At 45.1% G+C, this 27121-nt stretch overlaps 1 protein-coding gene and 1 long non-coding RNA gene across 2 annotated transcripts in view; both read left to right on the forward strand.

The window, feature by feature from the left end:
- Nucleotides 1-27121, forward strand: part of LOC146045472 (uncharacterized) — a 365523-nt gene that overhangs the window by 283394 nt on the left and 55008 nt on the right. The gene's annotated exons all lie outside the window — the stretch shown is intronic.
- On the forward strand, nt 416-18812 carry DEPDC7 (DEP domain containing 7). Its single transcript, XM_083164302.1, has 9 exons — nt 416-575; nt 6142-6547; nt 9678-9805; nt 12254-12440; nt 13136-13353; nt 16739-16881; nt 17111-17236; nt 18283-18361; nt 18494-18812. Exons 1-9 carry the CDS (start codon nt 503-505, stop codon nt 18706-18708), a joined length of 1575 nt encoding a protein of 524 aa, XP_083020428.1. The 5' UTR covers nt 416-502; the 3' UTR covers nt 18709-18812.

A 27121-nucleotide genomic window follows, 5' to 3' on the forward strand; every position in this document is an offset into this window, starting at 1 on the left:
CCTGTACTGTACTGTATATCACAGCACACATAGTACCCCTGTAATGTAGATCACAGCACACACATAGTACCCCTGTACTGTACAGATATATCACAGCACACACATAGTACCCCTGTACTGTATATCACAGCACACATAGTACCCCTGTACTGTACATCACAGCACACACATAGTACCCCTGTATTGTACAGATATATCACAGCACACACATAGTACCACTGTACTGTATATCACAGCACACACATAGTACCCCTGTACTGTATATCACAGCACACACATAGTACCCCTGTACTATATCACAGCACACGAATATCACAGCTGAGGAGTGAGCGGCATGCAGGCAGCGGTCACAGTACAGCAGCCAGTAGCTACAGGGAACAGGTCTCGTAGCCGAACGTGACGCCCCGGGTACCGCCCACTCTGTAGTAGAAGAGCAGCAGCCGGCGCTCAGTGTCCAGTAGTAGCAGCAGTCAGTCCGGCGGCGGAGAGCCAGGTGTGCGGGATGGCCACGGTGCGGGAGAAGGCGCTGGCTCTGAGCCTCTGCACGTCCTACAGCCCGGCGCACAGACCCCCAGGTACAGCCCGCCCCCGGAGCCAGTATATATATATATATATATATATATATATATATATATATATATATATATATATATATATATATATATATAGTGTGTGTGTGTGTTCCTTACCAGCTGTAATCTATCCGTCCCCGGGGCCGAGTGCCGTGATTGCCAGAAGCAGCAGCAGCTGTCCCTGCAGTCAGTGCCCTGCCTGGGTGTATAGGTGTCTCCTGTGTGTATATAATGACATATGGCAGCAGTGACCGGCTCCGGTATGTGCTGATGCCCCAGCTGGGGGAATGTCACTCAGCCAGTTAGGTTTTGAATTTTTTAAATTGTATTTGCTTATTTCCTCTGTGCTGCTTGCTGCGCCTCCTATACACTATTACATGCAGATGAGGAGATGGTCTCCCCTGATGGGGCACCTGGTGTGTGGAGCTGCAGGTGTGACCCACAGAGCTCTGGGTCAGGTAATGTGATGTGACTGCTGCTCCTCCTGCATTGTGATCTGGTGTCATTGTCTCTGGAGCTTCTACATTCCATCAGTCACAAGGCAACAACCTACAAGGGTCAGGTTTAGAAATCTCTGAATACTAGTGTGTGTGTGTGTGTGTGTGTGTGTGTGTGTGTGTGTGTGTGTGTGTGTGTGTGTATATATTCTATCTATCTATATCGCACCAGCTCCTGTTCCACATGGTCCTCTTGCCTTCCTAGAAACCTGTGACAGTGACACTTATGTTATGTCACTGATTCCTGACCACTGAGTCAGGTCACATTTTCTACCATGATGAGTCCTGGATGTGTTGTGTAGAGTCATGGAGAAATGCTTCACATACGTCGGAGCTGTATCAGGCAGGAGTATACGTGTATTCCCCTACAGCTACAGAGAGGGAGGGAAACCCACAGCAGCTAAACTCTGTCCTGGGTAAATGCCTGGAGTTTATATGTGCCAAATACAAATCTACCTATTACTGGGATCTGTGAAAAATGAGCCACACGTGTGATAGAGTACATAGATCAGTGGTTCTCAAACTCGGTCACCCGACAGGTGCACTCATTACTGACTGACCCATTTTAATAGATCCGCAGGTGGCGCTATGTATTTTACTTGATTCTATGAAACATGTACTGTGTGGACCGACGTTGAGAACCTCTGACATGGATGGTAAACTCCACTGGGGTGGTGGTGATTGATTTGGGGGGGGGGGAGAGAAGAAGTATCTTCCACAGATAACCAAACGCAGCCTATAATATGAGAGGCTGATACCTGCCAGGCTTGGATAACTGCCCCCAGATCTCAAAGGGTTTTGTGTTCCGTGATTTATTTGTTTGTTTGTTTCCCCCCCCCCCCCCCCCCCCTCCTTCTGCCCATACACTATTTTAGGTTACCCTTGAATAGCCGATTATGATGACCCGGTGTATATCTGGCAAGTGGCCCTCCAGCTGTTGTGACACTACACATCCCACAAACTATTTGCTATAATTATAGCAAAACTGTGGCAAGGCATGATGGGACTTGTAGTTTCACAACTGCGAGAGGGCTGTAGTTTGGACATGCTTGGTGTAAATGCAAGATCTGCAATCTGGACCTAGTGGTTCTTATCTGCCATCACATTCTATGTTTCTAAGTTGCTTGTGATCTTCTAGTCCCCTGTCATTACTTTTCCTCCTAAAAACTCCCATACGCAACATGGTGGAAGATCATATAAACTATAATGTATCACTTGTTACATTCAATGTGGTAAGAAAGTTTGCACATACAGGACAACGGTGGTTAAGACAGCAAATATTTAAAGTTTTGTTTCTCAGGTCCAGATGTATCAAGCTTGAAAAGTGATAAACCATCGGCCAATCAGCTCCAGACAGGGGGACAGATGTATTAAGCCTTAACAAGAGATAAATGCAAGGGTGATAAGGAGAAATAAACATCCAGCCAATCAGCTGCTAACTGCCATGTTACAGGCTGTTTTTGAAAAATGACAGGTAAGAGCTGATTGGTTGGTGGTTTATCACTTTAGTACATCTCGCCCTCAGTATCTGCACGTTAATCCCATAGTGCCATAACTGCAGTGTCCAGCCATGTACCTGTCTGCTCACTGGTTGGTAACAGTTCCCAAGTCCTGCAATCTAAGGAATGTATCAGGACCGTGTAATTGCTGTGGGACTCTGTAGGTTACAGCTGTGTTGGTAGATAAAGGGATGGATAGAGCAGAGGTATTTATTGCATGATCTGAATGTGACCTTGTTTGGCGTTGGGTCCAATGTTCAGTCCCGCCACCTCTTTTGTAATGATTTAGTAACTGCATAGAGAAATGTTAGCTGTTTCTGCTCTTGCCCTGGGCAGATATTCTGAGACTATATCCTCATTTACTTGGGAATCCCTACTTATTAATATTATATATTTTGAACCAAGCATAACAACCCTTTTTTTTTTTTTTTATAGTCCCACTTAAAGGGAAGTACTCCTGTTAAACACTCTTCCTTTTTTCATTATTTGTTTTTGAAAAAATGGCAATTGCAGCATTTCTCCTTGGCAGAACTGCTACACAACCAGTGGTAATGGCTCTGGTCTTGGATGGATGGATGGATATATATAATTCTAGTACAGATTTGGGGGCTGAATTTTTGGATCCTTACGCAGAGTAGGACTGAAGCCAGGTGCTCACTTCCACACTGCCCACCCAGAAATAAAGTTGTATACAGAGGGATTATTGCGCCTTCTTTTTTAGTCTGTGTCAAATTGAGCTTTATGTAGAAACTAAGGAGGGGGTTGTTCACTAACCGTGGGAGGGCGCATAATTTGTTGCATACACACTGGACAATATTCTGAACAAAATCGCTTGCAAGGGTTAAATTGAGCAATATTGTTCAATATATTGCCGTGTGTGTGTGTGTGCGCAATATCGCTATCGGCCATGCAGGAAAAATGAAATTGGTCAGTGACGTCACCGGGTCACGCTGAACATGCAGGTCGCTATATTGCCAAACTGACCTGCGTGTTAATCATCATTAACGACGTGTGGGAGTGCGCATCGTTAATATTGAGCGTAAACACTAGACGATCTTATGAACCATATCGCTCCGCCCCTTTCTGAGCGATATCATTCCCCATCTGGCCTAGTGTGTATGGGGCGTTAGTTTTATTTTACGATTGTAACTCGCTACTGAGAAATCTCACTCTGAGGATTAAACTCGAAGGAACGATCCAGTGTGACCCCCAACCTGCTTGTTGGATGTGTTCCGCTGCTTCGGACTATTTCACGGTGGTCTTAGCAATACATAGAGCAGGTCTCTCGCACCTAGTCAGGTTTTACTTCTCCTTTTTCTTGACTCCAGACCACAAAGCCAGTAACACTGGGGTAATCGCTGGGAGATTTACTGCTGTCTGTGAATTTGCTGCTGTTCTCCGAAGAACAGGGAACTTCAGTGTTTTATTTCGGCCAGTAAAAATGTCAACTGGGAAAATATACGCCACTGCGCCGTACAAAAATAATGGTGGTAATGTTTTATAGCTCGCAGGATTGTGGCTTCCAACATCACCAAACTACTACTCCTCGCGCTGTATATTCGTAGTCTAGAAATGTAGCCGTGTATACTCTTATAGTAAATTATATGTAATATAGGGCCTTATTCTAGTTCACTTTCTGACAAAATCCTTCTTAGATGGACAAAACTATGTGCACTGCAGGTGGGGCAGATGTTACTTGTGCAGAAAGAATTAGATTTGGGTGGGGTTTTACGTCAAAGTGAGAGCTATATTGCAGTGTAAAAATAAAGCAGTCAGTATTTTCCCTGCACAGAAACAAAATAACTCACCCAAATCTAATTCTCTCTGCACATGTTACATCTGCCCCCCTGCAGTGCACATGGTTTTGTCCATCTAAGGATTTTGTCAGAGTGAACTAGAATAAGGGCCATAGTCTGAGTGCGGTCAGTAGTTCTGGAATGCTGCGGATTTCTGCCCCGAGAATCCTGATCCACAGAAGCCACCACCTGTGCTGTTCTCCTGTCCTACCTGCTCTTCTGAATTTTTTTTTTTCTGGTTTTTACAGCCCCCAACTGACACTGCCCTAAAGGATTCTCTAACCGTTATGGGGAACAGTTCTCCTTCATATTTTAAATAGTATGTCTGCAGGGGGGTTGGAGTGTCTGTACTTGCGCAGGATAAAACAAGTTTACACTGCACTCTACTTAGTGCACCCTAGTAAACACAACTTGGTCTTGTTCAGACGATTGCTCGGCTGTACTGTGCATGGGTTATGTAGGGTACACACCAGAACGATCATGATTGTGAGACGATTGTACGATGGTCGCACTATCTGTATGGCGCGCACACAATCTGTACCCAGCAGATGGGATCTTTTACAAATCCTGACTTCAGCAGGTAGGATCTCCAAAACAACCGGCGGGGACGTGCAATTGAGGCCACTTCAGTCTGGTGTGTACCCAGGATTAGACTGCCCAATTTATACCCTATCCTATCACTAGTGGCATCATTGAGGTGGTAAATCCAAAATCTCACACACTTTGCTAACAGTTGCAGAGTGCCCAGAGTGTTTGTACATTGCCCCTACAGCTGCGGGTCTGACTGACTGTCTGCTGCATATATTATAATGGTACAAAGCTGTAAACCAGGATCTTACTATCCGACAAACAAGGCAGCTAAGCAAACAGTCACACGGTGTTAATTCCATTATGTAGATATACAATGTACGAATTCTGGGGTCTATAGCCTTGTAATGTGAGAATAGGATAACAGTGGGGTCAAGTGAGAAGCCTACAGTATTTGCCCCTTTAAAGTGAGTGTAAACACACACACGTTACAGTTTATGAAAAGTTCTATAAATGGTGTCTGTAAACTGTAGCAGAAAGCCATTGAGGACCTTCTGATGTCACACTGATGGTGAAAACTGTGAGCAGTCTACCTGAGCTCTTGGTGTGCACATGGAAATAACCCAGAATCTCCGTTTTTCAAATATACCGGGTAGGTAGCATTTTCACTATCCAGGTGCAATCCAGATCCAACCCTGATCATTACCTGGGTAGGATTTAGGGATGCCAATCCCGGGATTGGCATCCCTATAGGCATGTCCTATACACATCCCCACACCGGCCGACCCGCACATTTACTTACATTAGCGGCCGGGAGTGGGGTTGGAGGTGCACGGTGCCTCCCGGCAAGTAGAAGACAGCAGGCAGAGGAGGAGTGAAAGGGGGCGGGGACAGGAGCAGGATTGGGGAACAGCCAGGCAGCGTCTGAGCGGGTGCTCAAACGCTGCCCGGCATTAGACTGCGCATGCGCAGTCTAAACCCGGGATTGGATACTCCAGTCCTGGGATTGAAATCCCATACTTTTTGAGGCCAAATCCCAGGATCCCGCCGATCCCGGGATTGGCCACCCTAGTAGGATTGTCAGGGACTTTAAACCGGGTTATTTGACATGGGAGCATTTCCACTTGCAGAAAACCCAGGTAGTTGCACGTCACAGCAGAAATTACCGGGTTATTTCCGCTAGTGGAAAAGTATAACTGTACACGTCCATTGATTCCAGACCTGTAAATAATTTTTTTTTTTTTTCTAGGTCCAAACTTGAATAACAAGCCGTTCCGAGCCACGTACATCTGGAGCAGTATCATTCATGCCCTCCACACTCAGGTAGAGGTGAAGAAGAGGAGGCACCACCTAAAGTCTCACCCGGATTGTTTTATTGGCTCCGATGCCGTGGACATTGTATTTGCTCACTTGGTGCAACATAAGTATTTTGGCGATGCCGATATACCCCGCTCCAAAGTTGTGCGTGTGTGCCAGGCTCTCATGGACTGTAAAGTGTTTGAATCTGTGCTGACCACTTGCATGTTTGGTAAAGAGAAGAAGCGAGCCGTGTTTGAAGACAGCAGCTGCAGCCTCTATCGGTTCCTCAATGCACCCAGTCATCCTGCTGGACAGGTGGATAAAGGCCGGTGTACTCCGCAGCGATATACCGGGAGGTAAGAAAGGCCTTCTTGGTGAGGGTAAATAACTTCTACTCGAGTATATGGTGTACAGTTCCATCCTACTACGCTGCCTAATGGTTGCTTCTGCGTTTCCTGGCCTCAATTGCCCGTCCCTGGAGTTAAAGCAATGGCTATATTACAGCTGGCGCATAAGTGTAGTCCAGCGGTTCTCAAACTGTGGGTCCCGACCTTCTGAGCATGGGGTCGCGACTCCATGTTGCTGACCATCAGGCTGATGACTTTTTTAATCTCAGTCAGTAATACAAGGTGTCTAAACAATCTGTTGAATTGTCTGTTATGTTAGACTCATTCTATGCCTCCACCATGCTGCCATGTATGTGCTGTCTGCTGACTACACGTGTGATGTGATGGGTTATGGTATATCAGACTCCTCCCATCACTCTGTGCCTCCACAATGCTGCCATGTATGTGCTGTCTGCTGACTACACGTGTGATGTGATGGGTTATGGTATATCAGACTCCTCCCATCACTCTGTGCCTCCACCATGCTGCCATGTATGTGCTGTCTGCTGACTACACGTGTGATGTGATATGGTATATCAGACTCCTCCCATCACTCTGTGCCTCCACAATGCTGCCATGTATGTGCTGTCTGCTGACTACACGTGTGATGTGATATGGTATATCAGACTCCTCCCATCACTCTGTGCCTCCACAATGCTGCCATGTATGTGCTGACTACACGTGTGACATGATGGGTTATGGTATATCAGACTCCTCCCATCACTCTGTGCCCCCACAATGCTGCCATGTATGTGCTGACTACACGTATGATGTCATGGGTTATGGTATATCAGACTCCTCCCATCATGTTGTGCCTCCACAATGCTGCCATGTATGTGCTGTCTGCTGACTACACGTGTGATGTTATGGTATATCAGACTCCTCCCATCACTCTGTGCCCCCACAATGCTGCCATGTATGTGCTGTCTGCTTACTACACATGTGATGTGATGGGTTATGGTATTTCAGACTCCTCCCATCACTCTGTGCCCCCACAATGCTGCCATGTATGTGCTGTCTGCTGACTACACGTGTGATGTGATGGGTTATGGTATATTAGACTCCTCCCATCACTCTGTGACTCCACAATGCTGCCATGTATGTGCTGTCTGCTGACTACACATGTGATGGGTTATGGTATATCAGACTCCTCCCATCACTCTGTGCCTCCACAATGCTGCCATGTATGTGCTGTCTAACTACGCATGTGATGTGACTGCAGTAACTTGCTGGGGTCCTGTAATTAATTCTTATTGTCTAATGAGGTCCCAGATCAAAATAATTGGAGGGCCCCTGGTGTAGTCTACTGTGTATCTTATTATAAATCTGTGCACTGCCAGCTTGCAAATAACATGGTCTTGTAAGTTTTATTAACACTGGAGCGAGAGGAGCCAGTTCCTGTGCAGGTGGTGCCTGGACTGAAGGTCAGTCCCGGGCCCCAAGATTACTAGTGGCGGCCCTGCCGGGAATCGCCCAGTGTGTACCCAACATTAGACTTGTTTTAATGTGAAGATTGTGACACTACCCAACACACCAACTTCACTGCTGTGGTTCCGGTGCATTAAATTGTGCCAGACTTTGCTGTGTGTTTTTTATATTCAGGCAGTGACGTTATGTGGCTTAAGGGGTGTACACATGGGGAGATTTTGGCTAATGGACAGTTTTGACTAAGCAATTTTTAAAGATTTTTGGTTAGATGCACTGGAGATTTGACTAAGGGATTTTGTCTAAGCAATGATAGTCTATGATCTAGTCAAAATTGTCTTGGCTGCACAATCAATCTATGCTAGACTATATTGATTAAACAGAAACACTGGGAGATTTTGGCTATCTAGTCAAAATCTCACCATGTGTACTCCTTTAAAGAAGTTGGGCATTAAGTGAGTGCAGGATACAATACACAATCCTATAATATAATAATTGGGGAGTTCCTGGATTGGTATACGTCGTTCTCTTCTCCAACCCACCAGTATCTCTAATCTTGATCCTTTGAGTGTGCAGACATCCAGTTAAGGCAGTTCTGCAGGTAGTCTTGAAGCCTTCAGTATAATTAGTGCTAGTTTACAAACCAGATAATTCTAGGAACGTTTCATTTACGTTGCGACGTGTCTGTGATCTGGACAATAGCTCATTCTTGGGGCGGACAAACTATTTCTAAAGGCCCCCATACATTAGGCTGACAAGTCGGACCTAATCTACTGACAACTCCCCTGGGGGGGGGGGGGGGGGGTCACATACGATTTGGCACTTGATGTGCCAGGTTTTGCATGTGATAAATCACATGCGATTTATCACATGCAGTCCCCCCGGAGAGCTGCTGTCAGCCCCCCCCCCAGGATAGTGCGCCCACTGCCTCTCTAGCCCGGCCCCCTGCTTACAGTCGTTTAGTGTGCACTACTACTGACTTGTGAGGCCTAATTCAGACCTCAGGGCACATTTTTGTTTGCAAATAGTCAAAACCATGTGCACTGCAGGTGGGGCAGATGTAACCTGTGCAGAGTTCGATTTGAGTGAGGTTATTTATTGTTTCCGTGCCTGGTAAATACTGGCTGCTTTATTTTTACCCTGCAATTAGATTTGGGTGAGGTGCGTTCAAACATCTAAAGTCTCTGCACGGGTTACATCTGCCCCATCTGCAGTGCAGTATGGTTTTGTCCATTTGCGAACAAAATGTGCCCTGCAATCGGGTGAATTGGTAAGAAATGATGTAACTGAGCCCTTTTTTTTTTTTTTTTTTTTTTTTTTTTTATGAGGTTGGGGGTTCTACATTATTGTGTGGTGTAAACTTGCATTGGGCATGTGGGATAGGTTATTGGATTGTCCCTGCTGGGTTCTAGATTGTATGTATTTGTATGGCCCTCTAGTCGTACAGCTCTGCAGCCACAAACCACTGTTCTGTTGGCATTTGTGCCCTGTAAACCCTCTCCCTGATCTGGTTGTTCGGCATTTATGGTATGTGTACCAATTATTAGATCACTCGTAGAGCGGGAAAGGCTAATTGCCTGCTGCTTGGATTTCTGGTTTACACGCGTCCTGTATGTGTAAGTAGTGTGACCTTGCTGCATTGTTAGTGGAATGATCTGTAATCTGTCACCGGCAGGCACGAACAGGAAGGCTTCCAGTCCACGCCTGTCCAGACACAGACCCTGGAAGAACTCTGGGATAACCTCAGCTTGACGCCTGCTGACCCGACACAAATGAACCTACCAATAGACCTACCGGCCAATGGTAAGTGAGGACCGTACAGCCTAGACGCACCCATTCCCCGGCACAATGTGTAATGGTCTGTGGGGTGGTCAAGGAGACCAATCACAATCCATAATCGGATGACTGAGACTTCTGATTGGTTTATGTGAATGGAGAACCAATCAGGTCTTAGATGGTACATTCTGTTTGGTTGTAAATATGAAACCGTTGGCAGCCTAGGGGTTAATACTGTACCCATTTCATAATGCATTTTTAAAGATCTTTAAATATTTGCCCGGCGGCACATCAGCTGGTAACAAACACTTCTATTGAACGTGGGACAGTTTAAAGCATTGTTCAGTTCTTGTCACATTAATCTAAAAGTATAATGACAATCTCAGTAAGCCAATGAATGGGTTCGTTATATGCAACTTTAATTACTGATTGACAACACTTGGCTTTCACATTGTAATAGGAAATCTTTAACGCTCTCTCGTGTCTTACAATGACAGATTGTAGTGTGGAAACCGGGTGTAAATAGAAACTGAATCCCAATCTGTCTCTGGGGTGTTTGTCCAACTGTTAGATGACCAGCCTGGGTGTTGGGGGGGGTCAATGCTGCGGAGAGGAGTTGGGGTGTTTTGGTTTTCCGAAGACAGTATTGATTGTCTGATCCACGTGAGCATGCAGCCTGTGTAATGTATTACTGGGGACCGGAAACCTCCATCAGTCATTAAATACTCTGTATAGGAGGAGGGTGGGCGACCCGCACCATATGTTATTGAATATTATCAATGTGAATGGGAATATGCCTACCAATGGGAAATTTATTATATATAAACCTTTCCCACTTGGTTGAGGGTGCAGTCTTACTGATTGGATTTGTATATAGGAAGAAGAAAGAAATCATTTTTTTGTGACGCACTCCTTGTTCAGTGTCTAAAATAATTTTATTTTTAATATAATATCTTTAATACGTTTTTATATGTTTGTCCTTTAAATTCTGTATTTACTTACAGGCCATCATTGATTTTCATAACGTTTTTTAATTTTATTAATTATGATTGACCCGATCTGTTCCGCTGTTCCGCTGTATCAGGGATTGCAGTAGCGAAAATGTTAAAAAAAAAAGTTGATTGATATAGAGAAAAAGAAATTTCTTTTTCTCTATATCTATCAACTTTTTTTTTAACATTTTCGCTACTGCAATCCCTGATACAGTGGAACAGATCGGGTCAATCCTAATTAATAAAATTAAAAAACGTTATGAAAATCAATGATGGCCTGTAAGTAAATACAGAATTTAAAGGACAAACGTATTAAAGATATTATGTTAAAAATAAAATTTATTTTAGATACTGGACAAGGAGTGTGTCACAAAAAACTGATTTCTTTCTTCTTCCTATATACACACATACCCCTGCGGTTGTCAGATGGTGACCACAAATCCTGCATCTTGTAGCGCTAGACTAATCTCGCAGGCTGTGTACTGTATATTGTGAAAGTGTATAATTCCAGTAAACAACTCACAAAATTAAAACCTATACACTTGCCTTAGCACATTGGTATTCCCAAAAGCCTTTTCACTAATATATAACAACCCCCCCCCCCCCCCACCCCCGTCACTTCTCAGCTATGCCCATAATCTACGTCCCTCTCCCCCCTACTTGGCAGCAACTACACTGCCACTCGCACCAATTCGCATCTGCCTTTCAATATACCCCCTGACCATTGTCCACTCCTTTCTCCTGTTGTCTTCAAGATCTTTCTTAGACAATGACTCCACACTGCGTTTCTGTCCTACTCTTCCACTACAGCAATGGCACCAAGTAAGAACCAACATGGTGCCGAGGCATTGCACATTACTCCTTATCTACCCATGGCAGCCTGTACTGTCACCTTCTTAGCTGGGTACACACTAGTAGATCGATTTGATCTGCAAATATATCTACAGAGGGATCGGGCAGAGTGTTCTCCATATACACTTCCTGATCCGTCGTGATTGACATCACAACAGGGTAGGCACATTTGCATGTGCCCGCCCACTGAGCTGTCAATCACCGGCAGTGTCTGTGCGGGTGGTCGGTGGATCAGCCGTACACACAGAACGATGCGCCGTAATATCTGTGTTGCACAACTGATGCAATATATCCGAACGACAGTTTAGTTATATCGGCCAGTGTGCGCGCACCTTTTTAGATGTGGATATTCAAGTCCATCACCCCAAAAACTTTCTAAAATTCTTATATTTTTGGTCTGCAATAGATTGTGGTCCTCACTGCTTATCCCCTAGTACAGTTGGGTCAACGTTAAATCTGTGCCACCCAGAAACCAAGTAAATGCATCCTTCCACCTGTTCTACCAAGCACATGTCAGGCATGTGGGCTCCTACGGAAGCCATGTGTGCCAAGGAGAACTCTGCTAGCCAAGTCACTGTACAACTTTCCAGCTGGCATCCTTCACCCACTTCTCTTCCTCATTCCTGTTTAGTCCTCAGCGAAGTCTGGCAGGAGCAAACAATTCGTCGTCTTCTGCAGCTGGTGGAACTACCTGTTCTGGATTCTCTGCTGGAGAACACGCCTGTGGCACCTAAAGGGCAGAAGGCAAAGAGTGAGGAGCTGATCATGACCACCCACTACCTGGACCGAGAGATCCTCAAAGCATTTAGTGACTCCCAGTAAGTAGCCTGCTCGTCCAGTCTGTCTCCTGGAACATTAATACATCGCTGGAGAGATCGTAAAGCACTGGTGATAGGCCTGGCGGTTTATTTTCAACTTTTATCTATCGCACCTCAGAGCTATTTAATCATGCCCTAGACTGGATGGGAAGAGGTTGGTGAACACTATGACCAATCCTTGTCCTTTCTCTGAGCAGGTGCTCCTCACACTTCTCTTCTGATAGCATGCATTAGGCCAGTGGTTCTCGCCGTCCTCGGGATCCCCCACAGGTCACCCAGCAGGTGCGCTGTGTATCATGTTTTAATCCGCTGGCGACCTGGAAAGCATGGACTATGTGGGATCCTGAGGACCTGTGCATTGGGCTGACCAGATCAGAACAGTAGATACCACAGGATAGATTATGTACTTCTAGGAAAGAACCACTCACTGTTTTAAATGATGCCCTTCTAGCCAAACATGAGCAGCCCTAGGTTCCGCAAATTACACTCTTTACTGTATAACCATAATATGGGCTTTAACATTTTTATAGATTCTCTTAAACAATATCCTATTATGATTTTATAAATGAGTTTTTTTTGGCTAATGGACTCTGGTATAGGTTATTACCCTTCTGGGTGGTGGTAGAAGTATCTGAGATCCTTGTGGACAGCAGTAGCCGCCCCATCCTTACGTGTGCCTCTTCCTTTGTCCTCAGGGCGGATGAGTGGGTTTCTGCAGCTGTGGACTGTTTGGAATTCCTCCCTGACCAGGTTGTGGTAGATGTCAGCAGGAATCTCCCTGAACAGCAGGACAAGGACGACTCCTGGAAGCTCCTTCTGTTTGAGACGATCAGCAAACACTACAGCCAGAACCGGGTTCCCCTAGTTACCAATCCATTCTTTGACATCCATACCGGTATCGCTGAGCTTTTGGGTAAGTCTGGTTTATTTGGCTCCTCTGCTCTCCCCACTGCAGATGGTTTTACATTGAGACGACTATAAACAGTAAAAATATTTCACCTCAAGCGCTGCAACCACTCAATGCTGCACATAAGACAAAAAATAGAGGTCACCGGACCGCTGTATTCAATGACAAAGACAAAATGGAAAAGACTCACATGCGCTCAGAGTCCAAATAATGTTTCAAAATCTTCCCCGTCACGTAGGGCTCCAATTCCTTTCTCTCCCACGATTATGGGGGGTGGGGAAAAAAAAAACACAATAAAGGAAATCAATAACCGTAGATTTTCAATATGTAATTCTCCCTTTTGGGTGAAGGGAAATAATGGTTCCCAGAGATTCCAAACGATACCAGGGTTCCTTATGGGGTCACCTCACTGGTGCATATAGGTGAAAGGTGCTCACATGTATGCTTACATAGGGTAGATGTTTTGTACTCCCATAAAGGTATCTTTACATATATAGAACTCAGATTCTAAATACAAAGCAGAAATTCTTTATTCCAAATTTAAAAAGCCCAGTGGGGCAGAGATAAATACCAGACAGTCTCTATACCATTTAAATACTTTTTACATTTGGAATAAAGAATTTCTGCTTCGTATTTGGAATCTGGAGTGCTATATATGTAAAGATACCTTTATGGGAGTACAAAACATCTACCCTATGTAAGCATACATGTGAGCACCTTTCACCTATATGCACGAGTGAGGTGACCCCATAAGGAACCCTGGTATCGTTTGGAATCTCTGGGGAAACACCCTTTTCCATTATTTCCCTTCACCCAAAAGGGAGAATTACATATTGAAAATCTACGGTTATTGATTTCCTTTTGCTTTATTGTGTTTTTTTTCCCACCCCCATAATCGTGGGAGAGAAAGGAATTGGAGCCCTACGTGACGGGGGAAGATTTTGAAACATTATTTGGACTCTGAGCGCATGTGAGACTTTTCCATTTTGTCTTTGGTTTTACATTGAGAGTTTGAAGAGCATTTCTGCACCCTAAATTCACTATAACAAATGGGTTTCTCTGCTGCCTCCCGCAATTTCCCCTAAAATATGTACTAACACTGGAGAGAGATAAAGTAATCCGTCGGTTCCTGTATTTTCTCAAACACTGCTTGTGGTGATCGAAACAGATTGGTTGGTACTTTTCTTTCTAAGGTTTGATACGCTTCGCTTATGGTGGTCTCTCCGATAATCATGTGTTGGGATGACTGCCTTACAGGTCAGGTCTAAAAGTATCCTACAATATGTGTAGAATGACTTGGTGCTTGTACCAAGCTGTGGGACGAGACCAAGTGGCAACCAATTCGCTCCGGTCATGCTGCAAGCTGTTTTGAAAAATGAGTGGGTAGCTGGTTGGCTGGTACTATAGCCCTGCCCACTGTATCGCCCTCCAGAGTTGGTACATACACCGCTAAACAACCATTTTCCCATGTAAAGTAAATATGTTTGGGCGAGAGCTCCACCTACAATGCCTCCTAAGCCTATTACTTTTCAGCGCTGGTCCACCAACAATGTGCTTTAAGTTGGGTATTAGTTACCGACAGTCAGGACTCCAACGGTCGTTTCTCCAACATTGGAATCCCGGCTGTCAGGAGTCACAGGGAAGCGCCTATTTTATTCTCCGTCTATGGGTGTTGTGGACCCCCACGAGGGGTCCTGACAGGCGGGAATCTGATGTCTGAGAAATGACCGCCTGAATCCCAACTGTTGGTAAGTCACCCGGCACCCGTTTAAATTATTTATTTTTAAATAAAGGATGACTAATATACTAATCCAGAGGTTCTGAAGGTGCCCTAACAGTCCAGATTTTAAGTATACCCATGCTTGGCCACAGGACACTTGGGGCCAGATTCAGTAAAGCAATTAAACTTTGTCTACTTTTTATAAGGTTTCTGTGCAGGGTAAGTTCTGGCTGCTCTTGCATGTAGCCCACAGATGTTAGATTTCAGTTGGAACAAACCTCACCAAATCCATCTCTCTGCACATGTTCCATCTGCCTTGCTGGCAGTGCATCGCTTGTCTTGCCTATTTGTGTGCTAACAAATCCGAATTAGGCCCTTACTTAGTACCTTCGTCTATTTGATTTAGCAATCTCAGCTGAGCCATGAATATACTTTAAATCTGAACGGTTCAAGTGCCCTGAGGACGGTTTGGGAACCCTTGTACTAAAGGGAAAAAACAAAACTTGTTCTGGCTTCTTTACCACGCCCTAGTCATTACAATTCCCATTCCTCTTCCTGTGATCCCAGTCAGTCTGTCTGCGGGACCTATAATGCGGTGTGCGATGGTCTCTAGGTTATTCAGTTCTCCTTACTTGGGACCGCTTTAATGCCTGCAGTAAAATGGAAGAAAATATATCAATAATTTTTTTTTTTTTTTTTGAAAATATTGTCTTTTTGCTTTAAAAAAATAAAATTATTGAAAACTTGTCATTTTCACAAACTCCTACCCCATTACACTGCATTCTTGGTCGCTGTAGGGCAGGGATAGGCAATGTACGGCATTCCATTTGCTGTGGTACTATATATCCCAGCATGCCACCAGTGAAGCATGACCTAACAGCAGTTCTGTGTCGGAATGTGGTGTTCTATAACGGAGGGAGCGCTGCTTCCTCTGCTCTAGGACCTGTGCTTGGTTCGAGTATGCTTACAGTTTTTTTACCTGCAAAAATTCACAAGGAAACTTCTCAGTGCAGAGTACTAACGAATCAACTCCTAACTGTCAATTTTCAAAAACTGCCCTAAAATGGCTGCTACATGTTTATTAGTAAATTCTCTCTCTAATGCTTGAGACCTCTCAACACACAATGATCCAATGACTTTTAGGGAGCTGCATAGGAGACCAGAGACTGTTTTAAAAGACACTTTCCCATTGCTGACCTTTAAACCTTCCCATTGTGTGCGATCACTGTAGTGTGATCCATAAGTCATTTGAGTTTTCAGCTGCAGCAGATCCTACAAACCAACCGCTCTTCATAACTGTGAGAAGAATTTGCCTGGGCGACTGCTTTGATTTGAACATTTGAGAATACTTTGACAACGTGACACGACCTGTATCTTGTACCGAACGACACAAATTCATACAGGTGTTCTATCGGTCTCCTGTCAGCTCATGTCCAAGCCAGCTAGCAATCTGTACAACTGAAACCAGGGATGGGGAACCTTTGGCCCTCCTGCTGTAGTTGAACTATATATCCCAGCAGGCCCTGCTACAATTTTGCTGTTTGGTCATGCTAAAACTGTTGCAAGGCATGCTGGGATGTGTAGTTTAACAGCTGGAGGGCCAAAGGTTCCCCATCCCTGACTTAAACACTGAGCAGTCTAGCGGCTAACCTTCCATTTCTTCTCTTCTAGTAAACGGGAAAATGGAGCAAGCCCTGGAGGCCACACAGTTATGCCTGAAGCTCTTAGATTCCCAAAATCGAGAGGAGTTCAGAAGACTTCTGTATTTCATGGCTGTTGCAGCAGAACAGTCAGCGTTTAGACTACAGGAAGATGTAAGCATTGACCTGATGCTTGTGGAACACATTAAAATGGATAGCAAATAAATGATTATACTAACACATTGGTTCGCTATAAGAAATGTATCTTTGGTTTCCCCCCAACCCAAATGAAAACTGTGTGGGGTGGCAATGACCAGTATCCTAGACCTAACTGGATGCAGTTTCTCACCACTAGAATCTTAGAATCTCATTTTAAGATGGGCAATTTTTCTCTGTGTTCTAGAGCGACAACAGGATGACTGTGAAGAGAAAATTCTCCAGAGCCATAGTAAACCACAAGAATCTATCCAAAGGAAAGTCTGATCTCTTGGTGCTATTTCTATTGGACCATCACAAGGACGTATTTAAGGTAAACGGGCAAAGCGGCGTTTGTAGTGAAGCCAGGGATGAAAGATCTGCAGTTATTTATTAAGTATCTTATATAGCGCACACATATTCCACATCACAGTTGATCGTTCACATCAGTCCCTGCCCCAGTGGAGCTTACAATCTATATTCCCTACCACATGTACACGCACACACAGACATTCTAGGTTAATTTTGGAGGAGGAAACGGGAGAATATACAAACTCCTCAGTTAGAGCCATGGTGGGAATAGAACCCATGACCTCAGTGCTGTGAGGCAGTAATGCTATAACCATTACACCATCCGTACTGCCCCGTATATATAACACATGGTGGGGATAGAACCCATGACCTCAGTGCTGTGAGGTAGTAATGTAACCATTACACCATCCGTACTGCCCCGTATATATAACACATGGTGGGGATAGAACCCATGATCTCAGTGTTGTGAGGCAGTAATGCTAACCATTACACCATCCGTACTGCCCTGTATATATAACACATGGTGGGGATAGAACCCATGACCTCAGTGCTGTGAGGCAGTAATACTAACCATTACACCGTCCGTACTGCCCCGTATATATAACACATGGTGGGATAGAACCCATGACCTCAGTGCTGTGAGGCAGTAATGCCATAACCATTACACCGTCCATACTCTTGGGTTATCTTCAGGGCATGACGCAAACTTGCGTACTTTTAAAGGATGTCCTCTATATGTATTAGCAAAACTAGGGTGAAATGCTTGATGGTTTTTGGAATCCTTTAAAAGTATTCTCCTAAGTAATTCTGCATGCCCTCTTGACTACACCAAACAGTGTGATTTGATCATTGTAGAGCTGGGTGAAATGACTGATTCCAACTTGAAAGATATGTTGGCAATAAATGTTAAGGTTGGGCACCAAACTGTTGTGCCACCTGTGGATTTAGGGGCAATCCAATACATAGGATTACTTATCGGCGGCATCTAAAAATCGTATTGCCAGAATCTCTGCTGAATTGAATAGTTCTGGTTCTATCACCTATTTTTGATAACTTTTTTATTTAAAGATTCCTGGTACCTTGCACAAGATGGTCAGTGATAAGCTAGTGGCCATTCAACAAGGAAGAGACCCTGACAAGGACACAGGTAACAACATTTTTAAGTACTCCGCCATTTTTAACTTGGGGCCTTTTACAAGAGGAAACTCGGAGCCTGGGAAACTGGATCAATGATCAAATGGTTTGATTCCTAAACTTTGGCTTTTGTGTCTGATCCCAGGTTACGCGTTCTGCCAAAGAGTGGACAAAAGAGAATTTGATTCCACGGCGCAGAAGACCACACACAACGAACTGTGGACTTTGCTAAAAACTATTTATGAGAACACTAAACTTTCCCCAAAGGAGAAGAAACGGCTGCTGGGCCAGTTCTACAAAAGCCACCCCGAAATCTTCATCCAGTTCTTTGGTGACAGAGTGAGCACAGTGTACATGTAAAGAAGTTCTGTAAATGATCTAATATAATGTAAATTTAAAGTGTTAATATTGTATATTTTGTCTGTTTATTTTTGCATGTTAATAAAAAATAATTTTTTATTGTATTTGTGGTTCTAACATTCCTGTCAATTTAAGGTGTATTTATGTCTGTCGCTACAGGGTGACGCTGTAGGAACAAATCCTGCAGAATCACTTGTTCCTTTTTAGATGAGTCATTAAATAACTTTAGCTTTTGTCAACTAGGCCTTTTAATTAACATCCTATACAGTGATGACACGGGGCGGAATACCACTAGTTGTTAGATCTATCCTAACATACATAATCTGCAGACAGTGTGGGGTGGGTTTTTTTTTTTAATGCAAAATGTGTGTGGGTGGGGAGTTGTAATTCACCACTTTGTTCACCCTGTCATAAGAAACCATTAATGCCAAAAAGGATTTGCACTGTCCCTGGAGGAGGTATTGGTGAAGTCTCTCCTCCCTCACAATCCTGAGGCTGTGTATGCAATAAATCAGTCCTCCAGATCTACCTACGGTCCACGTTTTCCACATCACCTAGCTGGTGCACAGCTGTAGTCATTACTAACTGTCACATATCCCAGATCGCCTAGCTGGTGCACAGCTGTGGTCATTACTAATGGTCACATATCCCAGATCACCTAGCTGGTGCACAGCTGTGGTCATTACTAACGGTCACATTTCCCAGATCACCTAGCTGGTGCACAGCTGTGGTCATTACTAACGGTCACATTTCCCAGATCACTAAGTAATGACTACAGCTGTGCACCAGCTAGGTGATCTGGGGAATGTGACCGTTAGCTGGTGCACAGCTGTAGTCGTTACTGTCACATTTTCACACATGCTGCATTCATTCCTACTATAGATCCACAGGTGGCCTGATAGACATGAACTGTTGGTAGAGCTTGAGGACAGGTATGGCCACTCCAGCACTAAATGATCTAAAATATATATATATATATATATATATATATATGTGTGTGTGAGCACTGTCTACTTGGAGAACAGTAGGTTTGGTACGGTTCAGCTAGCTTAATTTAAAGGCCTGATTCAGCAAAGCTCGCTGCTTAGCGAGCCCATAAATGCGGCCTGGAGATGTATTTACAACCATGGCCATTGTTTTGGTCCTGGCTGTGTTTAATAATGCGCTTAATTTCAAAACTTGGTGCAGTAGAACATTATCTTAATTTTTTTTTTTTTTTTTTTTTCTTGTGCACAATGAAACCAGGCTTGCCACCAACGTGAAGTCTACATTTTTTTTTTTTTTTTTTTTTTACGTGACAAATTGGGTGAGAGGGATAAAGTGTAAAGTTGCCAGAAGCATCCAATCTACTTCTGTAATTTTAAAATAAATACTTGGAGAAGTACTAACCAATCCGCTTCTGCGATGTAATGCTGTGTACACACAGGGGAGATATATTGCTCAGTTTCTACTTTACATCAGCGACCAGAGATGGTCGCTGATGAAAAAGAAACTGCCGGGGGGAACCCGGCAGTGGTAATCAGCTGGTCGCAGGAGCATGTTCCTGCGACCAGCGATCACCACAGGGGCAAAAACGGGAGCGCGCACCCGGCGATATATCGCCGGTGCACACTCCCATTGCGGGCAATATGGTCGCTCAGCGACCATATTTCCCGCGATTTTGGACAAAATCGCCCCCGTGTGTACGCACCCTTACAGACTTTACAGAACAAATAAAACGCTAGGAGCTGGTTGGTACTTGTTGTTCAGGATTTGATAAATCCCCCTCCTCCCTGGACCAGGTGTTTGTTCTGCATATTTATTTATGAACAGTTTCTTATATAGCGCACACATATTCCGCATATTTACAGAGAATATTTGTACAATCACATCAGTCTCTGACCCAGTGGAGCTTACAATCTATATTCCCTACCCCATGTACACGCGCACACACAGACATTCTAGGGTTAATTTGTTGAGAGCCAATTAGCCTATCAGTATATTTTTGGATTGTGGGAGGGAACTGGAGTACCCGGAGGAAACACACGTAAGCACAGGGAGAATATACAAACTCCGCACAGTTAGCGCCATGGTGGGAATCGCACTCCTGACCTCAGTGCTGTGAGGCAGTAACACGAACTATTGCGCCATCCCTATATGACCCCCTTCCTTCTGGAAGACCAGGGGGTAAAATTGGAGGGAACCGGATGGAATGGAGTTCAACCTCCTCCGTGGCCTTGCACAGTAATTCTAAAAGAAAAGCATTACAGATTGAAGGGGGTGGGAAAGACACCGGGTCTGCAAAATGGGGGAGGGGGAAACCTTTGCTTTTGAAGAGATTCTGGCCTAAATTGCCATTACCTCACTGTATGTGGTCTGAGAGTTAGTTTGTATATCTAGTATGAAAAAGTGGGTACCGTTACGGAGATTAACTCTTAAACCAATCTAGCAGGATAAAAGCACTTTGAAAATCTGAAAATACAGCGTGTAATGGCGGCCTGTGCAGTGTAATGATTGCCTGTGCAGTGGCAGCGCAGTCTAATGTAATGGCAGCCTGTGCAGTGGCAGCGCAGTCTAATGACGGTCTGTGCAGTGGCAGCACAGTCTAATGAAATGTTGGCCTGTACAGTGGTAGCGCAGTCTATTGTAATGGCGGCCTGTGCAGTGGCAGCGCAGTCTAATGGTGGCCTGTGCAGTGGCAGCACAGTCTAATGATGGCCTGTGCAGTGGCAACGCAGTCTAATGTAATGGCGGCCTGTGCAGTGGCAGCGCAGTCTAATGGCGGCCTGTGCAGTGGCAGCGCAGTCTAATGTAATGGCGGCCTGTGCAGTGGCAGCGCAGTCTAATGTAATGGCGGCCTGTGCAGTGGCAGCGCAGTCTGATGGCCTGTGCAGTGGCAGCGCAGTCTAATGTAATGGCAGCCTGTGCAGTGGCAGCGCAGTCTAATGACGGCCTGTGCAGTGTAATAACGGCCTGTGCAGTGGTAGCACCGTCTAATGTAATGGCGGCCTGTGCAGTGCAGTGTAATGACTGCCTGTGCAGTGGCAGCGTAGTCTAATGACAGCCTGTGCAGTGGCAGTGCAGTCTAATGATGGCCTGTGCAGTGGCAGCGTAGTCTAATGACAGCCTGTGCAGTGGCAGTGCAGTCTAATGATGGCCTGTGCAGTGGCAGTGCAGTCTAATGATGGCCTGTGCAGTGGCAGCGTAGTGTAATGACGGCCTGTGCAGTGGCAGCGCAGTGTAATGACGGCCTGTGCAGTGGCAGCGCAGTGTAATGACGGCCTGTGCAGTGGCAGCGCAGTGTAATGACGGCCTGTGCAGTGGCAGCGCAGTGTAATGACGGCCTGTGCAGTGGCAGCGCAGTGTAATGACGGCCTGTGCAGTGGCAGCGCAGTCTAATGACGGCCTGTGCAGTGGCAGCGCAGTCTAATGACGGCCTGTGCAGTGGCAGCGCAGTCTAATGACGGCCTGTGCAGTGGCAGCGCAGTCTAATGACGGCCTGTGCAGTGGCAGCGCAGTCTAATGACGGCCTGTGCAGTGGCAGCGCAGTCTAATGACGGCCTGTGCAGTGGCAGCGCAGTCTAATGACGGCCTGTGCAGTGGCAGCGCAGTCTAATGACGGCCTGTGCAGTGGCAGCGCAGTCTAATGACGGCCTGTGCAGTGGCAGCGCAGTCTAATGACGGCCTGTGCAGTGGCAGCGCAGTCTAATGACGGCCTGTGCAGTGGCAGCGCAGTCTAATGACGGCCTGTGCAGCGGCAGCGCAGTGTAATGACGGCCTGTGCAGTGGCAGCGCAGTCTAATGACGGCCTGTGCAGTGGCAGCGCAGTGTAATGTAATGACGGCCTGTGCAGCGGCAGCGCAGTGTAATGACGGCCTGTGCAGCGGCAGCGCAGTGTAATCACGGCCTGTGCAGTGGCAGCGCAGTGTAATCACGGCCTGTGCAGTGGTAGGAATGCTGTCATACAACACAATGACCTTTCATCTTCCGGAGTAAACACACTGGAGGAATGTGGCGTGCATACAGTAAGTCACATTTGTGGTTTCCTTGTGTGCTGAAGGTGGAGCCCTGCATCTCATAATCGTGTTTGGAAAGGTAATTGTGATATAAGACTTAAGTACACTGTGGTTATTGGAGAAAGTGATGATTAGGGGATGGATTCGTACGCCGCACATGCTCTGCAGTAACCAGAACTAGGATGGAAGTGCTTCTATGTAAAACATCTCCACTCTGCGGCGGTTGCTGCATGCATTGGGGTATATTCAATGCCGTCGGTGAGGGGGTGTTGTACAGTGAGAATGGCATTTTTTTTTATTTTAATTTTTTTGGGGTGAGTAAAAGTCATCCTTGCTGTCATGACAACATGGGGCATTTCCATAGAAAAGCCATCTAGGAAGTAGAGTATGGGTCATACGGTTGACATACATTAAGTTGACATGGCTTAGGCCGTCCGTGGGAAGGTTAAGAAGCATTCGATTGACAATGGGAAGATTGACAGTCAAATGGTTGACATGACTCTCTCACTTTTTTTTTTTTACCCGAATTTCAAGGTAGGTCGACATAGACACTATATCAGTGTACTGTGTCCCCTCGCTTGGCACGCTGCGCTTGCTTTGGGCACAGTGCTCGCTGCGTTCAGCACACTTATGTTCTGCCGCCACGCCCTAGTGTATGGTAAGGTACTGCCCGGTGGTACAAGACGGCTGGAAAAAAACCATGGGAAACTCATGTCAACCTTTTTGACTGTCGACCGTCCCATTGTTGACCTAATGCTTGTGATGACCTGCCGACCTTAGCCATGTCTACCTTTTTCATGTGTCCACTTATGCCATGTTGTCTGGCATTACACTGTGCATGAGCAGTCTAAATCCCCAAATCCAGGGATTCAAATCCCAGCAATTTTAGGGCCAAATCCCACCGTTCCTGATCCCGTGATTGGCCACGGTACTTGCAAGTAGGGTGGCCAATCCCGGGATTTGGCCCCTAATTCCGTCTTGCTGGAACAGTCTCAGGTGGGAGGTACGGTGTCCTGCTGTATTGCTGTTCTGACCCCCAAACCCTGCCCCCCCCCCTCCCTATTATCTCATTCACCCCCCATTTCATAGCTGCAGCTAGAATATAATACAGCTGCTCGGGCCTCAGTGTTCTAATCACTAAACCAATTGTACCCTATTGGATCCAGACTGCTGGGCCAAGCATGGCATTGCTGTTCTCACCCCACCCCTGTATTTGGGGGCTGATGAAAGCTGACGCAGACCTTGCTGCGGATAGATCGGGTCCTCTTTCTTAACAAGAGCAGTAAGCTATAGCCCAGATCAGCCAATCAGATATTATTGTTATGATTACTTATTTATATGGCGCAACAAGGGTTCTGCAGCGCCTGACAATACATAAATGAGCAAAAAAACAAGAAAATAAGGAATAATGGGGCAGATGTATTAAGCCTTAACAAGAGATAAATGCAAGTGTGATAAGGAGAGATAAACGTCCAGCCAATCAACTATTAACTGCCATGTTACAGGCTGTGTTTGAAAAAAGTCAGTAAGGGGCTGATTGGCTGGATGTTTATCTCTCCTTATCACACATGAATTTATCTCTTGTTAAGGCTTAATACATCTGCCCCTATGGTACAAGACAGTTTAGGACAAGTACATGGTAAATATAGTTCCATCAGGGGACAGGACACTGACGCAACTATTAAGATGGCGAAGATCACATTATATCAACCTGTATTGCTGATCATCTGGATTACAGCAAACGTATTGTTTCATTAGTGACTATGATACAGCACAGTGCAGAATAATAATATCCCGTACTTTTACCTCCATTGCATTTACTTATTACCAGTTATTTAAATAACCGCAGCGCTGTACAGAGAATATTTGAACATTCACATCAGTCCCTGCCCCAGTGGAGCTTACAATCTATATTCCCTACCACATGTACACGCACACACAGACATTCTAGGGTTAATTTTGTTGGGAGCCAATTAACCTACCAGTATTTTTGGGATTGTGGGAGGAAACCGGAGTACCAGGAGGAAACCCACGCAAGCACGGGGAAAATATACAAACTCCACACAGTTGGGCCATGGTGGGAATCCAACCCATGACCTCAGTGCCGTAAGCCGGTAATGTACCCATTTTAAGTGTTGCCTTCCAGATGCCTTGTAAATGGCACAACACAGTCTCTAGTCCTGTCCCCGCACCGCCTACGGTTATGTCCCCAAACTTTTTCCGGTGATGTCCCCACACTGCCGTCAGTCACGTCCCACTCACCTTTCTCAGCTGATGTTGGTGAGAAACGATGCCAGTGAAGGGTTTTATTGCAATGTTTGTGGAACTTTGACAAGCCATAAAACAATCTTCTACCGAAACATATTTTTGGAACGACGGTATCTTTATTTATTACAAGCTCATTGTCAATTAAAAATGTTTAATGTTCACTGTTGCACATCTTATCTTACCCAGGAGAATGGGGACATAGCGGCTTGTCCTGTGTTCTGGTCTAATAATAGCCCTTATGGATTTGTGAAACAAACAACATGAAGTAAGGATCCAGTTTCTAATTTGGCAGATTACTCTGCCCCCTAGTGTTAGCTCTTAGACATGAATAAAAAGAAAAGGTGATTGGCGCGCTACTATCTGCAGCTGGTACTTGGGGTTGTCAGTCCCCAAAAAAACATACAAGAGGATTAAAAAGTATACCAGCGCTGGCTGCTACATAATAAAAATAGAGAATGCAACATGAACGGTATTTTAACAATAAACAGTTAATAACAAAAAATGGTACTTGTTTCCTAGCACGGCGCCCGTCGGGTCCCAACGCATACCTTAACTTATGGTATGCGATGGGACCCGACTGAGCCGATTTCGGGCTTTTTAACAGCTTTCACGACAATGTAAAAATCGGGTCCATCGCATGCCATTATAATGGCATGCGATGCGACCAATGCGATGGACCTGATTTTACATAGGAACCACTGTTAAATGGCCCCCCATACCCGATTTTTCATTGTATAGCCACCCAGATGGGTAATTTGTATGTCAAATGCCCCCCCCCCCTCATTGTTAACGCCACCCCACGATGAACGCCAACCCGAAGCGTGGCGAGTGGCGGCGGTACGCTTCCTACGACCTTTTTCATACCCCCACTATCCACGTCGGCGTGGAGTCGATTTTATATAGTGTGGCGAGCTCAGCGAGGCGAGCGCACGCGTAATACATCTGAAGTAATGCGCGTCCGCTCGCCACGCTTCGGGCTCGCTGCACTCGCCACACTATATAAAATCAACTCCACGCCAACGTGGATAGTGGGGGTATGAAAAGGTCGTAGGAAGCGTACCGCCTGAAGAGAATCGATCATACGCCGATGTATCGATTGTCTGATCTATTAATTACCTTATTTGACCTCAGTGTGAAGACCCCTTAGAGCTCCGTGAGAGTGTAACCTCATATGATATGACCAGTAACGATGACCACAGATACAAGGTTGAACTCTGATTTAATGATGACGAAAACAACATATTTATACACAACAAACGACGCTGGTTCAATTACATGATTGGTTAATATTTGGTGCAGAGGTAGGGAAATAGCAGTGTCTTTGTGGGGTGGCTTATACATCGCCTTGTGTAGTATTCGTTAGTTATGAGAAAGCACAGAATGTACAGTGTCTAAGGAAAGTAACAAAGTTTATGATAGCAGCGAGTACTGGAAAAGAGCCAGGATATAACCACCTTGAAATCAGCAGGGACAGACATAGAGAAACAAGATGGCTGATTAACCCTTCAATGAAAACAAGATGGCTGATTAACCCTTCAATCCCCTCTTAGAATCAATGTCCTTTTTAGACAATTTGATTCTTGTAGATGGCATCTTGTTTGGTACGATGGATTTTAACATATTCACTATAATCTTCTGGTGAGGGAAGGCTTTTGGCGAGATCAGTGTACATAGCAGGTGTTACATTATCCAGGTACTTGGAACCAATCTTCTTACATATGGGAAAGACACAATATCCTACTATCATAAGTACAATAATTATAATGAGAATAAACATGCCTATTTGTGTTAGTGCGTGTTTCCAATCGTTTAGCCATCCAAACCAGCTACTCCAGGGGTCCGTGACACCTGAGTTCTTCTTGAGTTCGATGGATAAATCTTCTAGATGTTTAATAGCTAGGGTAGTTTTCCCATTAGGACCTGTGTTGTCTGGGATATAAGTACAGCATCCATCAATCTTACCTATGTACACACAGGTTCCTCCTTTCTCGGCAAGCATCATATCTAAGGCCATACGATTCTGAAAAGTCATTTGAGAAGTGGCTTCTAACTGTTCAGCTATACCTTTTAAAGCATCTCTAGTATCATTCACAAAACGTTGCTGGTTATAATATATGTAATTTATCCAATTCACATTCTTATTGATTGTC

Source organism: Crinia signifera, chromosome 11, assembly GCF_055691185.1.
Source record: "Crinia signifera chromosome 11, ASM5569118v1, whole genome shotgun sequence".
Lineage (NCBI taxonomy): Eukaryota > Metazoa > Chordata > Amphibia > Anura > Myobatrachidae > Crinia > Crinia signifera.